The following is a 19,341-nucleotide window of genomic DNA, read 5'->3' as shown; positions in this document are numbered from 1 at the left end:
ATTTTAAGGGCTTCAGCTTCTACTCTCAATGGGAAACCATTTACTAACAGGAAAGACTATGAGGGGAGTAGGTTTCACAGAATGGAGATCAAGAATTTAAATTTGAAAATGGGCAACTGAAATGAACAGACACTTCTCAGAAGAAGATCGAATAGCCAATAAATACATAAAAAAATTCAATATCACTGGCCATGAGAGAAATGCAAATTAAAACAACACTGAGATTTTGCCTTACTCCACAAAGAACGGTTGTCATCAAGAAAGCAAATCATAAATGCTGATGAGACTGCAGGGTTGGTGGAAATGTAAACTAGTACAATCACTATGGGAATCAGTTTGGAGATTCCTCAAAAAACTAAAAATACAAATTCCTTTCAACCCAGCTGAATAGGAATTCTTCTAGGAATCTTCCTGAGTCAAAAACATCATATTACACTGACACATGCATGGCCGTGTTTACAGCAGCACAACTTGCAACAACTTAATCTTGGAAGTGGCCTATAGGTTCATCAGCAGATAAAGGAATAAAGAAAATGTGATATATACACACAAAATGGAGTATTATTCTGCTATAAAGAAGGATAAGTTTGAGTCACCTGTAGAAAAGTGGATGCACCTTGAAATTCTAATATTAAATAAAATAAAATCTGATACACAAGCGTAACTGTCACATGTTTTCTAATATATGAGAAACTCAAAGTAAAAATAATTTAAAAAGCAAAATAAAAGATAATACAAAATAGGGAGAAGGAAAACTAGAAATGCAGGAAGTAGGGAGGAAATAAATAATGGGGATGTAAAAAGAATTGAGATGTGAAGGCATAAAAAGAACTGAGATGTGTTATACACATGTACCAACTCCCCATGACTGTAATCATTACGTATGGCAAATATGTACTAATAAACATTTTTTTTTTTGGTACCGGGGATTGAACTTGGGTCCTTGTGCTTGCGAGGCAGGCAGCAGAATCACTGAGCTAAATCCCCAGCCCAATGTACTAATAAACATTTTTAAAAGATCCAAACCACAGCATTATGTTTTTCCACAACTTATCCTGTGTTCATTGGAAAAAAAGTCCAAGTACATCTAAAAGTTTAATGAAGGTTCTGCTTGGTACTACTTCAGAGTACAGAGGCTGTGAGCAGAAGAAAAAAAAAGAATTTGGTTTTGAACATGTTCAATTTATGATACAATTTATGTATTCAAATGGAACTGTTGAGGAGGGAGTCAGATATCAGAAGGAATGTACAGGCTAGAGACATAAATTTGGGAGATTTGCTAAACTCCCCTGCATCCTTAAAGATACAGCTCAAAAATCACTTATTCTATGAAGTCACTGCAATCCCACCTCCCTCAGCCATAATTTCATTTGGTTTATATCTTATTATAGCACTTGTCAGAATCTAATGTATAGTTAAAAATAGTCTTACGTATACCTGTCTTTCTCATCTAGAGAGAAATGTGAAGTAAGAACCATGTTTATCTTAGCATTTCAACACCACCTGCTTTCTATTAGATATAACATATAGTGAATAATCAATAAAGACTAGCTTAACTAAATGTGTTTGGGGGTATTTAAGTTCTCAGAAGGAGCTAAATATTTGTGTGCTGATAAAACAAGCTTTTTATTCTGTGTTCTCCAATCCAAACATAATCTCTCTCTTCCTCTCTCATCTTAAAAATCCATCACCAAATCCTAACAGTTACCTTCTAAATATGTGTGAGTGTATCCACATTTGTGTAGCCCCATTGCCACTACTGTTTAAGCTTCCACTGTCTTTTGCCTAATGACTAACAGTCTGTCCTCTGCGTCCACTTTTGTCCATACTGTAATACACCTATCAGCACTGATCACAGTTATCTCTTAAAACCACAAAATCTGTTTATGCCAGGCTTGCTTCAAACCCAGAAAGTGTCTCCCTACTGGTGGTTGGTAGAATAAAGTAGGTCCTCCCAACAAAGTAAAAGTTCCTTGTACTTGGCTTTAGATTTCCTTTTTGTTCTCCCTTTTCATTTCAGAACACAGTTATCTATTATGCTCAATTGTTGGGATTTGTTTTATTATCACATTCTCTTCTAGTGCAAAAAGCCCACTGAAGGTAACAGAGTTGTGCTACATTTGATATTGGATCACACCAAGGGACTGACAGTGGATAAACTGAAAAAAAAAAACCACTTCAAATGCTATCTTAGGGTTCCTCTAAACTTTTACTCTAATTTTACCTTAAGAACAGATTATATTTTAGTAGTAAATTATCATAATAAATTTTAAGCTTGTGGTGAAATATGGTTCTCAAATAATCTCCACTGTAGATCCATTTACTACTGCCACCATTCCTGAGTAATGAACTAAGGTACCATTTAAACTCCTCCCACTCTCTAATCCTGATTTTTAATCATTTCTATAGAAATGAAAGTGTTTACACTGCAGCAAGTCAGACTGACCAAGCTATTAAACTGAACTTACTGAGAGGGTACCTGAAAAAAAGATTGCCTCAAGAGAAGGGTAAAAATCAGAGACTATGAACTGCTTAGAAAAGGCTTCTATGTTTGCCCAATTCTTAGATGTGATTGCCTAGTGAAATGGATTTAAGCTTTGAGTCTGTGATTTGTTCCACAAAATTTAATCATAATAATTCAAAGTTGGGCTGGGGATTTAGCTCAGTGGTTCTGGCGCCTGCCTCGAAACCATAAGGAACCGAGTTCGATCCCCGGTACCAAATAAAAAAAAATTCAAAGTTAAGGCTGAAGAGAGTTATCTATTCTGAACCTTAGTTCCTATATTTAATTTTTAAGACTAGAAATAAAATCTACAAGGGATTTATCAGCATCATTATCAACATCATTATTATTAGTTAATATTATTGTTGTTATTTTGTGGTACTGTGGATTAGACCCAGGGCCTCACATATGATAGCCAAGTACTCTATATACAGCTACATCTCCAGTCCTTTCTTGAAGATTTTGAAACTTCACAGTAGAGATTCTCCAAACCAATTTTATTACTTTCTATTTCAGTTCTCAAGACTACATACTATAGCTACTGTTTTCCAGTTCATATTCAGATAAAGTACACACCAGAAACACTGCTGCTCAAAGAGGATGAAGACATTTTTCTGAAGCTGTCTCTTGGGGCGGTTCCAAAACAGTGCCCCAAGTGTGTACTGCCCAGTACAGAGGGCACCAGCCGTAAGTGGTGACTGAACACATGAAACGTGGCTAGTCAGAAAAGATGTGTTGGAAATATAAAACGTCTCATTATTTTATACTGATTATATGTTAAAATAATATTTTAAATAGGTTAAAATGCATCATTAATATTTCATGTGGTTCTTTTGACTTTTCAAAACATGACTTCAAGAAAATTTAACATTATGTACGTGGCTTACATTTGTCATCTGCAGTATACTTCTATTGAATAGTGTCACCATGAACCTAAAGAACCAGTCTGAACTGTTCCTTCAGGGAGAAGAAAAAGTATCACTGAAAGGTTAGATCTGAAATTAAATAGACAGAAAACAAATGATCTCAAAAACTTCTGAAAGCTTAACTCACGTTAAAATTGACAGACTGCTTTTGTAAAAGCTAGTGAGACTTTCTTCTCTGAAATAAAAATAATTAATATTTAACCTGTATTTTATAGGAATACCCCTTTCTTTTAAAAACTAACATTCTCCAAGTATTGGTTGAATACAATAAACAGGTATTATAAGATACTGTACTAACTTCCTCCTTAGTAAAAAAGAGTTTTGTACTAGAAAGGTTATATTGTTCTTACATTTTCTTTCTTGGAAAAAAGTAATTAAATCCTCTACCTATCTCAAAGCATTTCATTTTTGTAAAATGCCATAAAAACATTTTATAACTATATACCACATTAACCAGGCAAGGCACACCTTAGAATCCACTCAATGAAGTCATTTCTACAACTCCATCTTCGTATCGCACCACTCTATTGTTCAAGAGTGTCTTTAGTATTTCCAGAAATTCCAGGAAGACAATGCAAATAATGATAAGACTATAATTAATGATTCCACTTGAAATACAATGTTATTTGTGAATTTGTTTACATTCTTATAGAATTTTAGTATTTATACATTTATTTTTATTGTATAATTTTAAATATGCTTTCTAAAATATCAAAATGGAAAACTTTAAAAAGAAGCAGGAAAAAATAAACAAAAATGAGGCATGATTAAGTCCCTCTGTTTAGAAGGATGAACTATCAGGAATCTATTTAAATGGCGCTATATATATATATCTCCATCCATCCATAAATAGTACAATTTTCAAAATATTTGAAAGCCTGAGTTGTAGGGCTTGAATTAACTGGTTATCAATATCCATGCCTGACTCAACATCACTCTGGATGTGGGTTTGGGAGTGGTGGAGAAGGAGAATATACATCTTAGCTAGAAGAATAAGTAGGTTTCAGTAAAGTTAGTCGTGCAGACAATTTCTGAACATACTGAAATGACATTTAACAATTCAGCTATATTTCTGAGCAGGCTCCCGTGACCTTGACACTTCAAGCTTTAATTTCTTTTATATTCTGAAAAAACTTCTCCCTTAAACTGGATGTGGTGCTACATGCCTGTGGTCCCAGGTAGGTATTCAGGAGCCCGAGGCAGGAGGATCACTTAAGGCCAAGAGCTCCAGGCCACAGCACATAACAAAGCAGCATTCTACTGCAAAAACAAAACAGAAACGTCCTTTCCCTTATCCTTGTACTCTGCTTCTTCATATAAGAGCCCAAAGTAATGGTGCTAGAAAACTAGAAATCACAATAGCATAATAACAAGGACTGAAATTCTTGTATTCCTGTAATAATAGAGTCTGTTGTTAAAGCCTGCTGGGGCATTCAAAGGAAAAGGCAATGCATTTGAGTCCTTATTACTGGTGAAGAAACAAGAATAATGAGAAAAATAAAGAAAGAGCAAGTTGAAAATCATGTGTGTTTTTTTTAATGTTTCTGTTATTTTGTTTGGGTTATTTTATTTTAAAAATGGGGTACTTGAAGTGAACTGTTTTCATATACAGTATAATATAAATATCATTATATATTTATCATTACTTCTCAAGAGTTAAAAGAATCGAGATTAGAGGTAGAATTCAACAAGAATTAGTAAATCTCAACTATTCGTATTTACTTTTGCCTAGTTATCTATTTCAAAATTATCTATTAATCTTTTAACTTTTGATGGGGGGTTGAACACAGAGCCTTAGTACTGAGCTATATTCCCAGCCCCTTTTTGTTTTTATTTTGAGACAGGTTTCACTGAGTAGCTCAGTTGTGCAGGCTGGATTCCAATTTGTAATCTGCTTACCTCAGACTCCCAGTGTTGGGATTATAGGCAATCCCATTTTGAAAAATTGTAATTATTGGTGCATATTATTGCATAAAATGATGGGTTTCTTTGTGATGCTGTCATACATACAAGGTACTTTGTACTGATGATTCTTAAAGATGATATAATATTCTAAAAATATTTTGGACTACATAATTTATAAGATCAAAAAATCCCAAAGATACCCTAATGTAAAAAATTTGCATACAAGGGAATCTTCTTCAGTAGAGTATTATGATATGGGCAATGTTGTACTCTACAAAAATTAAAACAATTAAATATTTTTAAGGTGTAAAGAAATGACACTTAAAAGTGAGTAATGTAATTATTACTGAAAATATTTACAGTGCCCCATGGTAACCTACACTTTAGTAATGCAGCTTTTCCTCTTTTGTACTCTATTATTTCTCCTTGGAACTTATTATTTTCTGCCATAAGGTATAATTATTTACGTATAGGTGACATCCTTTATGCAACTATAAGAAACTTCAAAACCATAGGCATAGCTGCTTGCACTAAAAGGCATCTAATGTTTCCTTACAGAAAGAGACACTATGCCAAAAAATAAATTTTTGTACTGCTGGGGGTAGAAGTAAAAGTCTAGTGAGGATTATATTAGCTACTGAACAAAGTTTTCAATACTCTACAGTAGTGAATATGTATACAGATAAAAGACTTTTTAAAATTTTATTGATGATTGACTGATTGGTGATGGTGGCGGTGGTGGGGAATCCAGGCAAGAAGGCTACCACTGAGCTACACCACAAGACCTAGATGTAAGAACTCATATTTTCCTTTAGCAATAACGTGGTCCTTGATTATGCAGAGTCAGGCATGGAATCAGAACCAAGAGCAGGAAAAGATGATAATGCTGTGGGTGGAGATAGTGTTCTCAACCTATACAGAAAAAAACTGACATTGTTACAGGCAAATAATTTTCTGGATAAGACCCCAAAAGCACAAATAACAAGCAAAAATTGACAAATGGAATTATATCAGACAAACAAGCTTCTGTCCAGCAAAGGAAATAATCAACAGTAATGAGACAACCTATAGAATAGAACATTTGCCAACTATTGATCCAGAATATACAAAGAATTCAAAAACTTAACAATAAGAAAAACAAGAAATACAATTAAAAAATGGTCAAGTGATCTGAATAGACACTTCTCAAAAGAAATTAGTCAATAAATGAAAGAAAAATGCTCAATATCATTAGCCATTATTGAAATGTAAACCAAAACTAAAAGAGTTATGTCACTCCAGTTAGAATGGCTATAATAAAAAAAAAAAATCCTGGTGAGGAAGTGAAGAAAAAGAAATGTTGGTGGGAATGCATTAGTACATCCATTATGGAGAATAGCATGGAGGTTCCTCAAAAAACTACAACTAGAACTATATCCCACTCCTAGGTAGACAGCCACAGGAAACGAAGACAGTACACTGAGGAGGAACCTGCAGGTCCATGTTTATCACAGTACTATTCACAATAGCTACGAGAGGGATGAGCCCAGTGCCCATAAGCAGATGAAAGGATATAGAGAATGTGGCATGTATACCCAATAGAGAATGATCCAGCTGTAAAGAATAAAATTCTGGCATTTGCAGAAAAATGGATGGAAACAAAGGACATTATGTTAAATGAAACTAAGCCAGACATAAAAAGACAAGTACTACATGTTCTCGCTTCTGTGTGGAAGCTTAAAAGCTGACATGAAAATAGAACGGTGATTACTGAAGCCTGGGGATGGTGTTTGTGTCAGGAGAGGGAGCAAAAAGAGGGAAGCTGGATTTGATCAGTGCATGCTGTACACATGTATGGAAATATCACACTAAATGCTATTAATATGTACAATAAATATGTTAGTAAACAGAATGCAGAAATGTGATGTTTCTAAATATATACCCCTGAGCTTTTTCTCATAGTATTTTCCAGTCTACAGTAAGTGTATCTATTGAGTTTGGAATTCCACTGAGCATTCTACCTTATATCCCTTATATCCACATTTCTCTATTTTTCTTTCAACAAAAGGTTCCAAAGAGGAGGGAAAAAAATTCTACAACTGGAGGCAAGGAGGAGACAAACATTCAGGATATAGACAAGCAAGTAGAGACAGGCACAAAGGAAAAATGGAGACAGAAATTCTATACGATGGTTCTTGGCCAAATATTTAATTAAGGCATCATCCTCTGTGAATGAGTGTCCTGGAGGAGAGAGACTCTGCATATTCATTGAATAATGAACACACTGTAAAATAAATCATTTCTGTACCTTAATATCAGATGTGTCACGCTGACTATTTCGCCAAGCTCTGGAAACTGACGAAAAAGTTCTATCTGCATGATCAAATTTCCCTCCTTGCAAATTTAGGAAATAAGTTGTAAAGGGTTCCTAAAAAATAAACAATTAAAAAATTCCATATGTTCCCTCATGCATAAAAATGTTTTTTATAAATGTTTACATCTAAATATTCTAATTACTAACAGGCATCAGCTACTAATGTAAACCAGGAATAGAATGGGAATTGTATTAAATTATTATATTAATGTTCATAAATTATTTTTGTCCCAGAAGGAATATTTCTAAATACTTCCAAAATTTGGAATTTGCAACATTTTCTTCCTTTCTAAGAACAAGTTATTAATAACATTCAGACAGAGCTTAGAGGCATTTTCTTCACAGCAGAAGGAAATAGTGCAATGTGTAAATTTCTTGTTATTACAAAATACTAAATTTATGATTAAAAGAAGAAAAATGTTTGTAAGATTTAAAAGCCTCCTCTAGTTAAAGAACATTTAAATACGTATTAGTGATAATTGCTTGAAATTAGCTAAGCACTATAAATTACTTCTAGGATTTATGTCTGCCCATACCCTTCTAACAAGCTTTAATTAATGATATGCTGCTAATGCTTTCCAAAAGAAATTACTTTGTAGTAGATGAATAACCTTTCAATTTTATAGAAACATTTCTTTTTTAACCAATATATTATCAATACACTACAGCATTGGTTATCTACAGATACACATTATTCTACTTAGGGCAACTGAAGCTTCCAAAAAACTATACTTATTTAGTTCTTATTTTAATGGACTCCATTTGAAAAGAACTTATATTAGTGTGATAAATCAACAATCATTTAAAGAGGCAATTTAAGGGAAAAATCCATACAATTCTAGGTGAAACATTTTTAAGGCAATTCTATCATAATATAAAATACATCCTAAATGACAGAGGTACTTACAATTAGAACCACGATCGTTCAAGAGAATTTTATCATTCAAACAAGATGCTGCAGATTGTTAATCATTGCAATTCTCTAGAACATTGAATTTATTTAGTCATGGTTTATTATTTTAACGGAACTTACTATTCTTAGCAGCCATGCAAGAACAAAACTTGCAGTTGAGTAATGAGTACCATAGTGGAACTTTGGAACTTGTTCATCTTCCCATGATTCAAAACGTTCTGCAAAGAATGCTGCTCTTTTTGGATTCAAAGCTCCTATTGGCTGCCAAACGACAAATAAAAACAAACAAAAAACAAGAAACATAAATGTAATCATCCTTTATTTCTTCCTTTCTTCTGTTATCCTATTAGAAGGCGCAAAAGTAAAATCTAAAAATATGTACTACTAACAGCACTCAGGAGACTGAGGTAGGAGAGTTGCTTACCTGAGTTTAAGGTGAGCCTAAGCTACACAGTGAGACCTTGCCTAAAAATAAAAAAAGGTACTATTTAAATTAAAACACGGATTTAAATTAAATTAAAAAATGGTTGGAAAAACTCATTTATTTTTCAAAACAGGTTACACATACACATGAGTAACTGGGTGGGTAAACCTGAACTTCTCTATTGGTTTAGTTTCTGTTGTATGGGAATTTTAATCAGTCTGTAGCAATCTCATGAAGATTCCCAAAGTGAACATTAGTAATTCAATACTTTGGAAAGTGCCTATAAAACTGTACTGCATGAATTAGAAGCAACAATCAGAAACAGAATATTTAAGCAGGTAGACTGACACCTAATGAGTTTTGAAAAGAGAATGGAAAATGATTGGGGAAGGGTGAAATGGAGTTGCAAGGGAGAGACTGTAAGAAAAGGGATTAAGACATAACTAGAAATTTCTACTAATATAAGAGAAACCAGAAATTAGAGGATTACAAACATGTCTGCATGACGATATATATATATCACATAAAAGGAGTGATAGACAACTGATCAGTTTACTGAAAAACAGTACAATATTACAGCAAGGGTCCCAGAAGCAGGAAAACAAAGTAAAAAACCAGGCTCACTGGAATAATAGTAATACCCATTTAGAAACTTATGAGAAAGTATATTAAACTCCCACAAATCATGCCTAATTACATTCTATGAATACTATTTTTCTTAACATGATCTTTTAGAACAAAGGTAAAAGAGTTTGAAAAAAAATAATTACTTGTAAAGCTCCCAATATATTGCTTGGCACAGATTTAAGATGGAAGCCTAATAAATATTAGTTGGTTTCATTACTGTTGCTGCTGCTTTTATTATTCAGGGATACATGAACTCCATTACGTAGTAGGTAATTGTGTGTCGTGATTATGAAAGTGTACATTTTCTTAAGGAAGAAAGAGTATTTTTGAAATTCTCAAATGTGTCTGGGGCTCAAAGAATGTTAAGATAAGCTGCTTTAAATAGCAATTCATTCTCTTAAAAACTCTAACCTCTAGTAGTTTTCTAGTCCTTATTTAAAATACAAGTAAAATTCACTGAAAAACAGATTAATGTAAGATTACTTCCTTTAGGAGGATATAGAACTGTCTTTTGCTTTACATCACATATGAAATACTCTGAGTTTCCTCTCATTTTTAAGAAAGTATCTGATTACTCACAGGGGAAATGCTAAACAAAAATAAATAAAATAGATAGGGTTAAAATGGATATATTCAAATATATTCTAGTGACAATGAAGCAATGTTCAGACCAATTTTTTAACTGCTTTTTATGTTGTAGGATTTTTAAGCAACATTTTAAATTCATCTTTCGGCTACCTTTCTGAAATTATTTGTTAGGTATTTTTACACTTGATCTTAGCCAAAAGGCCGAGAAGCGATTTTGTTAGGTATTTTTTATCAAAACTACTTTTACCTTTGACGTGATTCTCTTTCAGTCGCTTGGTTCTAATCAATATTTTAACCCATTTTTAAACTTTACTAATAGATTTTTTAGAAATCTTAATTACTATTTTAAGTGTATGTTACAGTATACTAATTTTAAAATGTCATCTTTTAAAGTATTAGTGTCTATAAAAAAGAATTATATCTAACTAAATGTATGCCAGTTAAGAAGGAATTCAGTCCCAGAATTCTTTCTTTGTTACAGAACCAATGTATAAGGCCTCTAAATGTATTTTAGTCATTGTCCCTAAAGACTGAGCCATGCAAAAGAAAAGAAATAAAATCACTGAAAGACAAATTATTTGAATTAAAAACAGAATCAATGCTCCTTTGGTAACATCTGCAGCATAATAAGCATTCACTTCATCTGCTCCCATTTTTATTATTCTCCAAATGAGTATCTCCCTACCCCCCCAAAATCAATAGTTATAGAATCATGTTTCTTGAATATAATGCTAAAACCAACTAGAATTGATTTCACTAGCATCTGAAAAAAATGATATCATGCAAAGATCTATGTAGGTAGAAAACAGGTATTGATTCTGGCTGTTATTGTTACAGTTGGTTTCTGAAGCCAGTTATAAGACAGCTATCAAGACATACCACATTTATTTGCAAGCATAAAAAAAGAAGTCCCCAAATAAAAGAAGGTTAAAAAAAAGACCAGTAGAGCTGTGCAATGACAATGATACACTATCAGCTTACTCAGAGAAGTTACAGTGGGAATACACACATTGAATTATACATTACACGAAAGCTCTGATTTATTGTGGTAATAACATCCACCTCATTAAAAGATTTTGCTTTGCTGCAGTTGGAAGGCTACATATTGTTTACTGCTATAAATTAATGGCAGTGCAAAGAAGACTGTGGAACCATCCTAACAATAGATCTGTAATGACAGTGTTGTATATCACAGCTTCCTCAGCAGCTTCATAATAAAATGGAGACAATGTATTGAGCTAATACATTCTACCATGCTGGCCCGTATTTTTCTGACAACTGCTTTAAAAGATGAGCTGAATCCAACTATGTTATAATGCTGCAAAGCATTTAACTAAGCAAGAGTCAGTCATACACCAAAGTGCATCCTAGGATTCAAAAAACACTGTCTAAATCAGCATTTTAAGATGTTTATTCATCTCTGCAGAAGAACTAAAAGTAAATGCTGATGGCTCCTCTTGCTTATACAGTATACTAAGAGTAACAATTGCTAGGCAGTTCAGGAAGATGCCAGGCACTATCATCTTACATTGATCTCTTTGTACAACCTAACAAACTCGACAGGGTATATATTTTTTGAATCAGCAAAATTTTAAAGGAAGAAAATAAAAAATGGTCATAAATTCTTGGGAAAAAACAAGTATTGATTAGGAACTATCAATCTGGTATAAATCAAAATCATATCCAAGCAAATATGAGAAGCCCTAGAGTGTAGAAAAATAATTTTAGCCACTACAAAGAGCTGACAAATAGAATTAAATAAGATATTTTAAAATCTACAAAATTAAAAAAAATCAATCACAACAGTACGAAAAAGAGGTTTACTCATACAGAATAAAATAGTTTACCATTTAGAATATTACAACTAGCAACAGAAGCACTATTTAATATCAAAGAAATAAGAATTTAGAATAAAGAAAATATATTTTTTTAAAAGCATGAGAACCAAACTGGTATGAAAAGCCAAAATAATCACTGTGAAGCGCCCAGATAGTTAACTGATTGTGTCAACTTAAGAAAAGCCCCACTAAATCGGATCAGGATAGTTCTGAGTGTGGCTGAGGGGATTTACTGAAGACAGAAAACCCAGCCTAGGGCAGCTTGTTGTCTGAACGGTATAAAAGGGAAACCAAGAAGGAGCACTCCGTGTCTTCGGAGGACCTTCAGTCTTCGCCTTCAGCTTGGATGTCGTCTCCCAGCTTCCAGCGCAGGCTCTCAGCTTCCAGCACACATGCGTCAGTCTCCTGATGTGGACTGGCATGAGATGCTACTGTGAGCTCCAGGCCTTCGACTGGATCCTTTGGCTGTCCAGGGTGCAGACAGAACCTCTGCACGCTTCCAGACCTGACTCTGTGGGTGGACACTGTAAGCCAATCTTGTGAATTCTTATGTATTTGTATATCTTGTGTTATATCTGTTTCTCTAGTAAGCACTGACTGAGACAGTACTCTAGGCCATAAATTAACTCAAGTCTAGGGGACTCAAACCTAGTAGTCAAATTCCCTTCGTCAGGCCATTTTATTCATCTAAAGCTGTTACATTATAAGCTGTTTAAATTAATTTCATATAATTTTAATTTCTGAAATATGATCTTCCTTTAACAGGTGATATGAAAGGGTAACATATGTAGCAGGTGCTGAGGAGAGCTCGTGGCCCAAAAGAACACAGTGAGTATAGCTGCTGCTGGTGCTGCCACTGTCCCCAGCACTCTAACTCCTTTCCTTCTGAGAGTCAGATACACACTGCTACTATTATTTTGTTTTTGGCCTTCTGAGACAGGGTCTCTCTGTGCAGTTCAGGCTGCCCTTGAACCGCAGTGATCCTCCTGCCTCAGTCTCCTGAGTGCTGGGATTACAGGCATGTGCCACCATGCCTGGCCAAACTGCTATAATTTAGACCAGTCTTTCAATGTGAAGTTTCAAACTACTGGATTGTGCCTATAGTTAAAAATAAAATAAAATAAAATAAATGTGAGGAGAGGAAAAAACAGAAAGTTTTTGTAAATAGGGAGGGTGGAGGGGTTGAAGGGAGAGGAGACGAATGGGGACAAAATTAGGAACCAAAATATATGTAAAAGTACAAGTTCCCAATGACGAATGTCATCGTATTGTATACCTAAAATGTTCCAAAAAACTTAATGAATTAAAAAAAAAACAGAAGGTACAGAGAATAGGAAAAAAATCTCAGAAATTGTACACAGCAAAGATTTGCTTGAATTCACAAATTTCTAAAATCTACAAGTCTCAAGATTTTTTCACATCTTTGTAGGTTTTCTTTGGAAAAAATCATTAAAACTCCAATATTCAGAGACGAGAGGAAGGGAAGAGGGTTAAAATGAAAGAAACACATAACTCTGGAACATAACATCCATAAACAGGGGCTTTGGTAATGCTAAAGAATAATATTTTGTGATGATACATTTTTCGGGATACAGAGAAGTGGAGAAGAGATGTCAAAACTGGATGGAGAAGGGGTCCAGAAGAGGAAAAACTGCAAGACTACAACTCTACTAAGAATCCTATGACAGTTCCAAAGCTATCTGCCGACGTCATCTTCATTTGATAGGATTGGGAAACTGGAAACGTCCTTTAACTCCATGAGGACAGATGATACCATTTAAGTGATCATACAAAGACAGAGGTTTTCCATCATGTTATCTTCCCAGGAAGTACAGTGGGCCTAGAGATACTGGAAAAAGAGTCACTGAAAAGTGAAGGTAGAAGACCAGTGAGGAACAGATAATAAAAATTACAGAATCTATGCTTTTTTATAGGTGTGTAAGAATGTCAGGACAAAGGACAGAATCCTGTTAATTAAATGTGAAGTATCTGATTTACATGAACACATTAAATTAAAACCTTCAAATTCAGAGGATGGAAGAGGATGTACTATCAGGGAATGTTACATCATAAAATATGGTTATTCTTGATTAGTAACTAAGGATTTGGTTTGGAAACATTCCAGGAAAAAAAAACAAACTATATGATATAGATCAAAGGAGCCACTCTATCTGATGACAATGCCACTAACTTGGTGGCTATAAGGAAATGTTTTAAGAGTCTTACATAAATCATTTCATTATTGTCACAATTCAATATACAGACCTATTTGCACCCCCAATTTGCAGGTGAAAAAACTGAGTCTGGAAAAAGAGAAGTGACTATTAGTAGTTGGTTATCTACTAAGTGGCATGAGCAAGACTTGAAGCTACCACTACCGAAACTGATCAACAGGTCTAGAAAGATTTGGCCTGTGTGCTAAACTTGTAAGGCAATTAGAGTCCTCATGAGAGCTTCAGATTAAATGCCCTTTTGCAAAAAGTATTGGTTATGGTTTGGGTCTAGATGTCCCCCAAAGCCTCAGGCAGTCACAGGGCTTTTTGAGAGGTGGCTGAATCTAGGGTATGTGATGCTTTTACCAAGGGTGTGTGATTACTGAATAAGTTCACTAATTGTTTTGGCACCACCCTAATCCCAGTAGCCTGCATACAATATAAGGGTCAGAAAGATGCTGTTAAGGTCCGTTGCTTGCTTGCTTTTGCTGTCTTCTGCTTGCCCATGAACTCCTCTGCAATGCCCATCTGCCAAGCCACCCCACCTTGCAGCCAGCCATTATAGACTGAAACCTCTACATACTGTGAGCTAAATAAACCTTTGCTCTCTTAACTTTGGGTGTCAGGTATTTTGTCTCAGAAATGACAGACAAGTAACTAAGACAGATTATTAAAGTTTTTATTCCTAATTAAAATGTCTGTGGGTATCACTTGAGAAGAAGCCTTTACAATTAAAAAAACTAGATAGACAGTCAATCTTGGGAACACCGAAAAAGATGAGTGAAAAAAAAAAACTTTTTGAAAAGTGAACAGAAAAGGTATTGTCATCAATTTTGATTGCCTTACTTCTATCTTAACTTTCATATTTGTATACCCACAGCCATGAACCCAAAGAGAGCCTTTCATCTCTGTGTTGCCAAATCTTTTTAAAGAAAACGGTTACATCCTCACTGCCTTCCTCCCTTACCCTTCTAGTAAAGAAAATAAACAAATCGGCTCTGTCATTTAACCACATTGCCAATGTTATGGTGTGCAACTATCTTGTTTCAATTCTATCAGCTCTTTTATCTAAGTGACACGTATAACAAGCAGCCTGATCAGCATTTTTACACAAGCTTGCTTTTAGGGTACTTCATTATATGCAACAGTGTATGGTTGAGATGGTTCCCTATTTGTCTTCATATATCCTGGACTTAAATACTGTCAAGAAAAAAAAATTCTCAGTGCGCTACTGTGGCTTTTAGAGGTAACACTAAGGACTTTTGTTTCAAGTACCAGGGATTGAGTACTGTTAATCTCTTGAAAACATGTTCTCTTCAAGTATGTTAAATACATACTACTATATCATTTCAATTTAACAAATGCATCCTGGAAAAAATAAAGTGTTCTAGTAAACCTACTGTGCCTACACAGAATCTAAATCATTTCAAATGCTCGGATTTGTAGATAGGTAGCGATGCCTTCATTGTTCCTTGTTATTCAGTTATAGGTAATAACTGGGACTCTTACTATATAGGTTTTTATTCAAGTTTCAAAAAGTCACATAAATTGATAAAACATAATTTGACAACCCAATGCCAGTGCTAAGCTAAATGTCTGGAAGAACTGAATAAATAATCCTAAAAATTCAAAGATAATTAACAAAAATGTTTTTAATTATGAAAACAATAAACACTAAAGTGACCTAATGCTGATATAACAAAGTCTGCCCATTTGTAGATAAATTAATCTATTAAACAAAAGTTAAGACCATTACATCAAATAACTTATTATAGCTTTTTAAAAGTGAATCACTAGTAATACGAAGATCAATGTTCATCCAGCTTCTAGAAGTTGAAACATAAAATCAGAATCTACTTGAGTGATACTTATTTTTTTAAAGTCCTTCTCCATTTCCCTTGAAAGCCAAATGAATATGACTAGTTCCAACTAGTTCCAACTTGGGAAATGGTATATTTATTCTGTCTGGCTCAATCCTAAGCAGGGAAATTATGTGTCCACTGTTTAGCTTAAACCTGGGCTAACTGCTCTAAATAGTTCAATGATTTATAGATAAAATGTAATAAAATATCACAATTATAAATGGACTGAGAGCTCAGGGTCTATAAAGATGAATACATAGAGTTGCTGCATTTTCTCTTTTAGACTATTTACATTTTAGAAAAACTATTAAATCTCAATACAAAACTTAGATGTAAAGTAGGACAGGATAAAACCTTCAATACGTAGGCAAGAATCTGAATTGCATCATGTTTTAAACTAGTAGGGACTTCGGTCGGGGATTTAGCTCAGTGGTTCCGCAGCCTGCCTCACAAGCGCAAGGTCCCGAGTTTGAGCCCCGGTACCAAAAATAAAACCCCAAAATCCAAAATAAACCAAACTAGAAGGGACTTAAAGTGTTTTAAAACTACAAAGAGACTCCAAATAACAAACAAGGTGATGTAAAATACTGTTGGGCAAGTGAAACTGAAGAGTGTGTGATTTTCAGGAGTAAATGGATTCCACTTAGAACAATAACCTCAAATAATACCGCAGTTGTAATAGAAGGGATTCTACTAATTCCAATGGCTTGAGAATAGCCTCAGGTCTACAAATAACTAGTAAATGTTGATAACAGGTTTGGAGTTCATTTCTCTCAACAAGAGATGTGACAGGCAAATGATCCAGGGTTGAAGGCAGTTGTACTGCTGGAAAAACCCCACTCTGGGCAAGCAAGGGTCAGTGATAACCTGTCCTGCCCCAGGCTGAAGCACGCACACCTTGAAAAGTGGACCACGAACACAGTCCGGCCCCAGAGCCCACCCCCGGGGCTGTGCTGACTACGGCTCTGAGAGAGTGAGCAGGCTGGAGACTCCAGCTAGGCAAGACTGGAACCGTCAGACTCGTGCACTGAGGGGAAGATGAGGCAGAACATACACGTCTATTAGATTCACAAGTACTACCAAAGCTCACCTCACTTTCCCAAGCATGATGTTATAAAATGTTAGGTTTTACTATTATTATTTTTTTTGCAGGAGGCAGAACCACTGAGCTAAATCCTCAGACCTACCCTTTTTCTTTTTTTTTTTTTCCCCATTAAGTTTACTGGAACATTTTAGGTATACAATACAGTTACATTCATCATTGGGATCTTGTACCATTACATGAGTCTCTTGGTTCTTATTTTTTTTCCCCTTCCCTTGCCCTCTCTTCAACCCCTCCACCCTTCCCTATTTGCAAAGACCTTGTTTCCATTTTTTTAACTCTTCTCATATTCTTCTTTTCCCTTTTTTCCCTTCCCCTACCCCTCCCACTTCCCCTGCTCTTTTAGACCTTTTCTTCCTGTTACACAATATCAGTTATACATTTTTTAAATTACAATATCAAGAACTAGGAGATATTACCACAGATTTTACAGAATTTAAAAGGCTATAGAAAGCATATTACAAAAATCTTTTTTGAAATAAATTTGACAACTTCTCAGAAGTACCTGGGAAGACAAATTAATAAAACTAACTCTGGAGGAAATATAAAATTTGAATAGTACCTATTAAAGAAAGTATATTCCTAGCTTGAAAACCTACCTATATGACAACAGCAGGCTCATAAACATTTTAACGGATAAATTATATCAAACAATTAAAGCAGAAAAAAGAAGGAACACTTCTCGCCTCATTTTAGGAACTCAACATTGTGCTAATCCTAAAACTGGATAAAGATAACAGAAGAAAAAAGTATGAACATAGATAGAAATTTGTTTAACAAAACAAACTATTAGAAGTCAGATCCGGCAGGATGTAGAAACTGGTTTTGTTATAGGGATGGCAGTGTTGGTTCAGCATTGGAAGATCCACCCCCAAAAGTCATCATTTAAACAGAGGAAAGGAAAAAGCCATATGATCCTGTCACTAGTTGGAGAAAAAGTATTGGACTAAATTCAACAGCTGTTTATGGTAAAAGCTATCAGGAGACTAGAAGTAGAACAGAACCTTCTCAACAGATTAAAGACATGTACTCCAAGGGCCTGGGATTTAGCTCAGTGGTTCCAGCTCCTGCCTCAAAAGCACAAGGTCCTGAGTTCGATCCCCGGTACCCCCCCCCCAAAAAAAAAAAAAAAAAAAAGACATGTACTCCATACTTCCAGCGAGAATGCCTTATATAAATGGAGGAGATACAATGCTTTTTCCTTAAGGTGGGGAACAAGGGCAGATGTACTTACCCTTTATCTGTCCATTAAACTTTGAAACATAGGCCCAACCAAAATAGTCTGGCAATAAAATGATACAACTAGGATAGGATTGGCACAGCAGAAGTAAAATCTTTATATGCAGATGAAATGATCATCTACAGAGAAAATACTAAGAAATCTCTAGAAGCCCCTAGAACTTGTACTTGAATTTAGCAGGATTAGAAAACACAAAGTATATATAAAAATTCAAGTCTGTGTATACTTGCTATAAATGAAGAATTGGATATTGAAATTTAAAAGTTATGTAGGAGTACAAAGGACCTAGAAAAGTTAAAAACAAAGACAAAAACAAAAACAGTGTTGGAAGACATTTAGCACCTAATTTTGAGACTTCTTCTAAAGCTACAGTAATCAAGGCAGTGTTGGTGTAAGGAAAGACATATAGATCATTTGAATAAAACAGAATCTAGAAATAGACCCACACACATATATAATGATACACAGTATTTTTTTTTTGGTACTGGGGATCAAACTCAGGAACTTGCGCTTGCGAGGCAGGCACCGGAACCACTAAGCTAAATCCCCAGCCACCCTACAATTTTTCTTAAATCAATATTTTATTGGGCTTTTCCTCTACAACTATATTATCCGTTGTTAAGGTAATTAAATGTAGTCATCTGATTATGGGACAGTGCTAATTAATATTAATAAAGACTACACATAAACCCATAAAGCTCTGATTTAGAAGCTGGTGGCGCTGACCACTGCATGTAACAGCTGGACATGGCTCTAGTCTGTATCTGCAATATAAGGTTTTTTAAAATGTAGCATAAAATTCTATAAAAATAAAACAAAAAGTCCCTGTTCAGTATACAGATTGCTA

General features: G+C 34.7%; 1 protein-coding gene across 11 annotated transcripts in view; it reads right to left on the bottom strand.

Annotated features, from left to right (window-relative positions):
• Lrba (LPS responsive beige-like anchor protein) overlaps positions 1–19,341 on the bottom strand; it is a 711,450-nt gene that overhangs the window by 144,714 nt on the left and 547,395 nt on the right. For all 11 annotated transcript variants that reach the window (XM_087205721.1, XM_087205722.1, XM_013067222.3 and 8 more), the window contains 2 exons: positions 8,721–8,861; positions 7,622–7,741 (listed from right to left, as the gene is read on the bottom strand). In XM_087205721.1, the coding sequence (XP_087061847.1) occupies positions 7,622–7,741; positions 8,721–8,861 (261 nt within the window). The remainder of the gene's footprint in view (positions 1–7,621; positions 7,742–8,720; positions 8,862–19,341) is intronic.

The sequence above is a fragment of the Heterocephalus glaber genome, unplaced genomic scaffold (genome assembly GCF_053883595.1).
Source record: "Heterocephalus glaber isolate CG9 unplaced genomic scaffold, H.glaber_assembly_v1.0 deba00000613, whole genome shotgun sequence".
Lineage (NCBI taxonomy): Eukaryota > Metazoa > Chordata > Mammalia > Rodentia > Bathyergidae > Heterocephalus > Heterocephalus glaber.
Note: the sequence above shows the minus strand (reverse complement) of the source record. Positions and strands in the feature narration are given on the sequence as shown.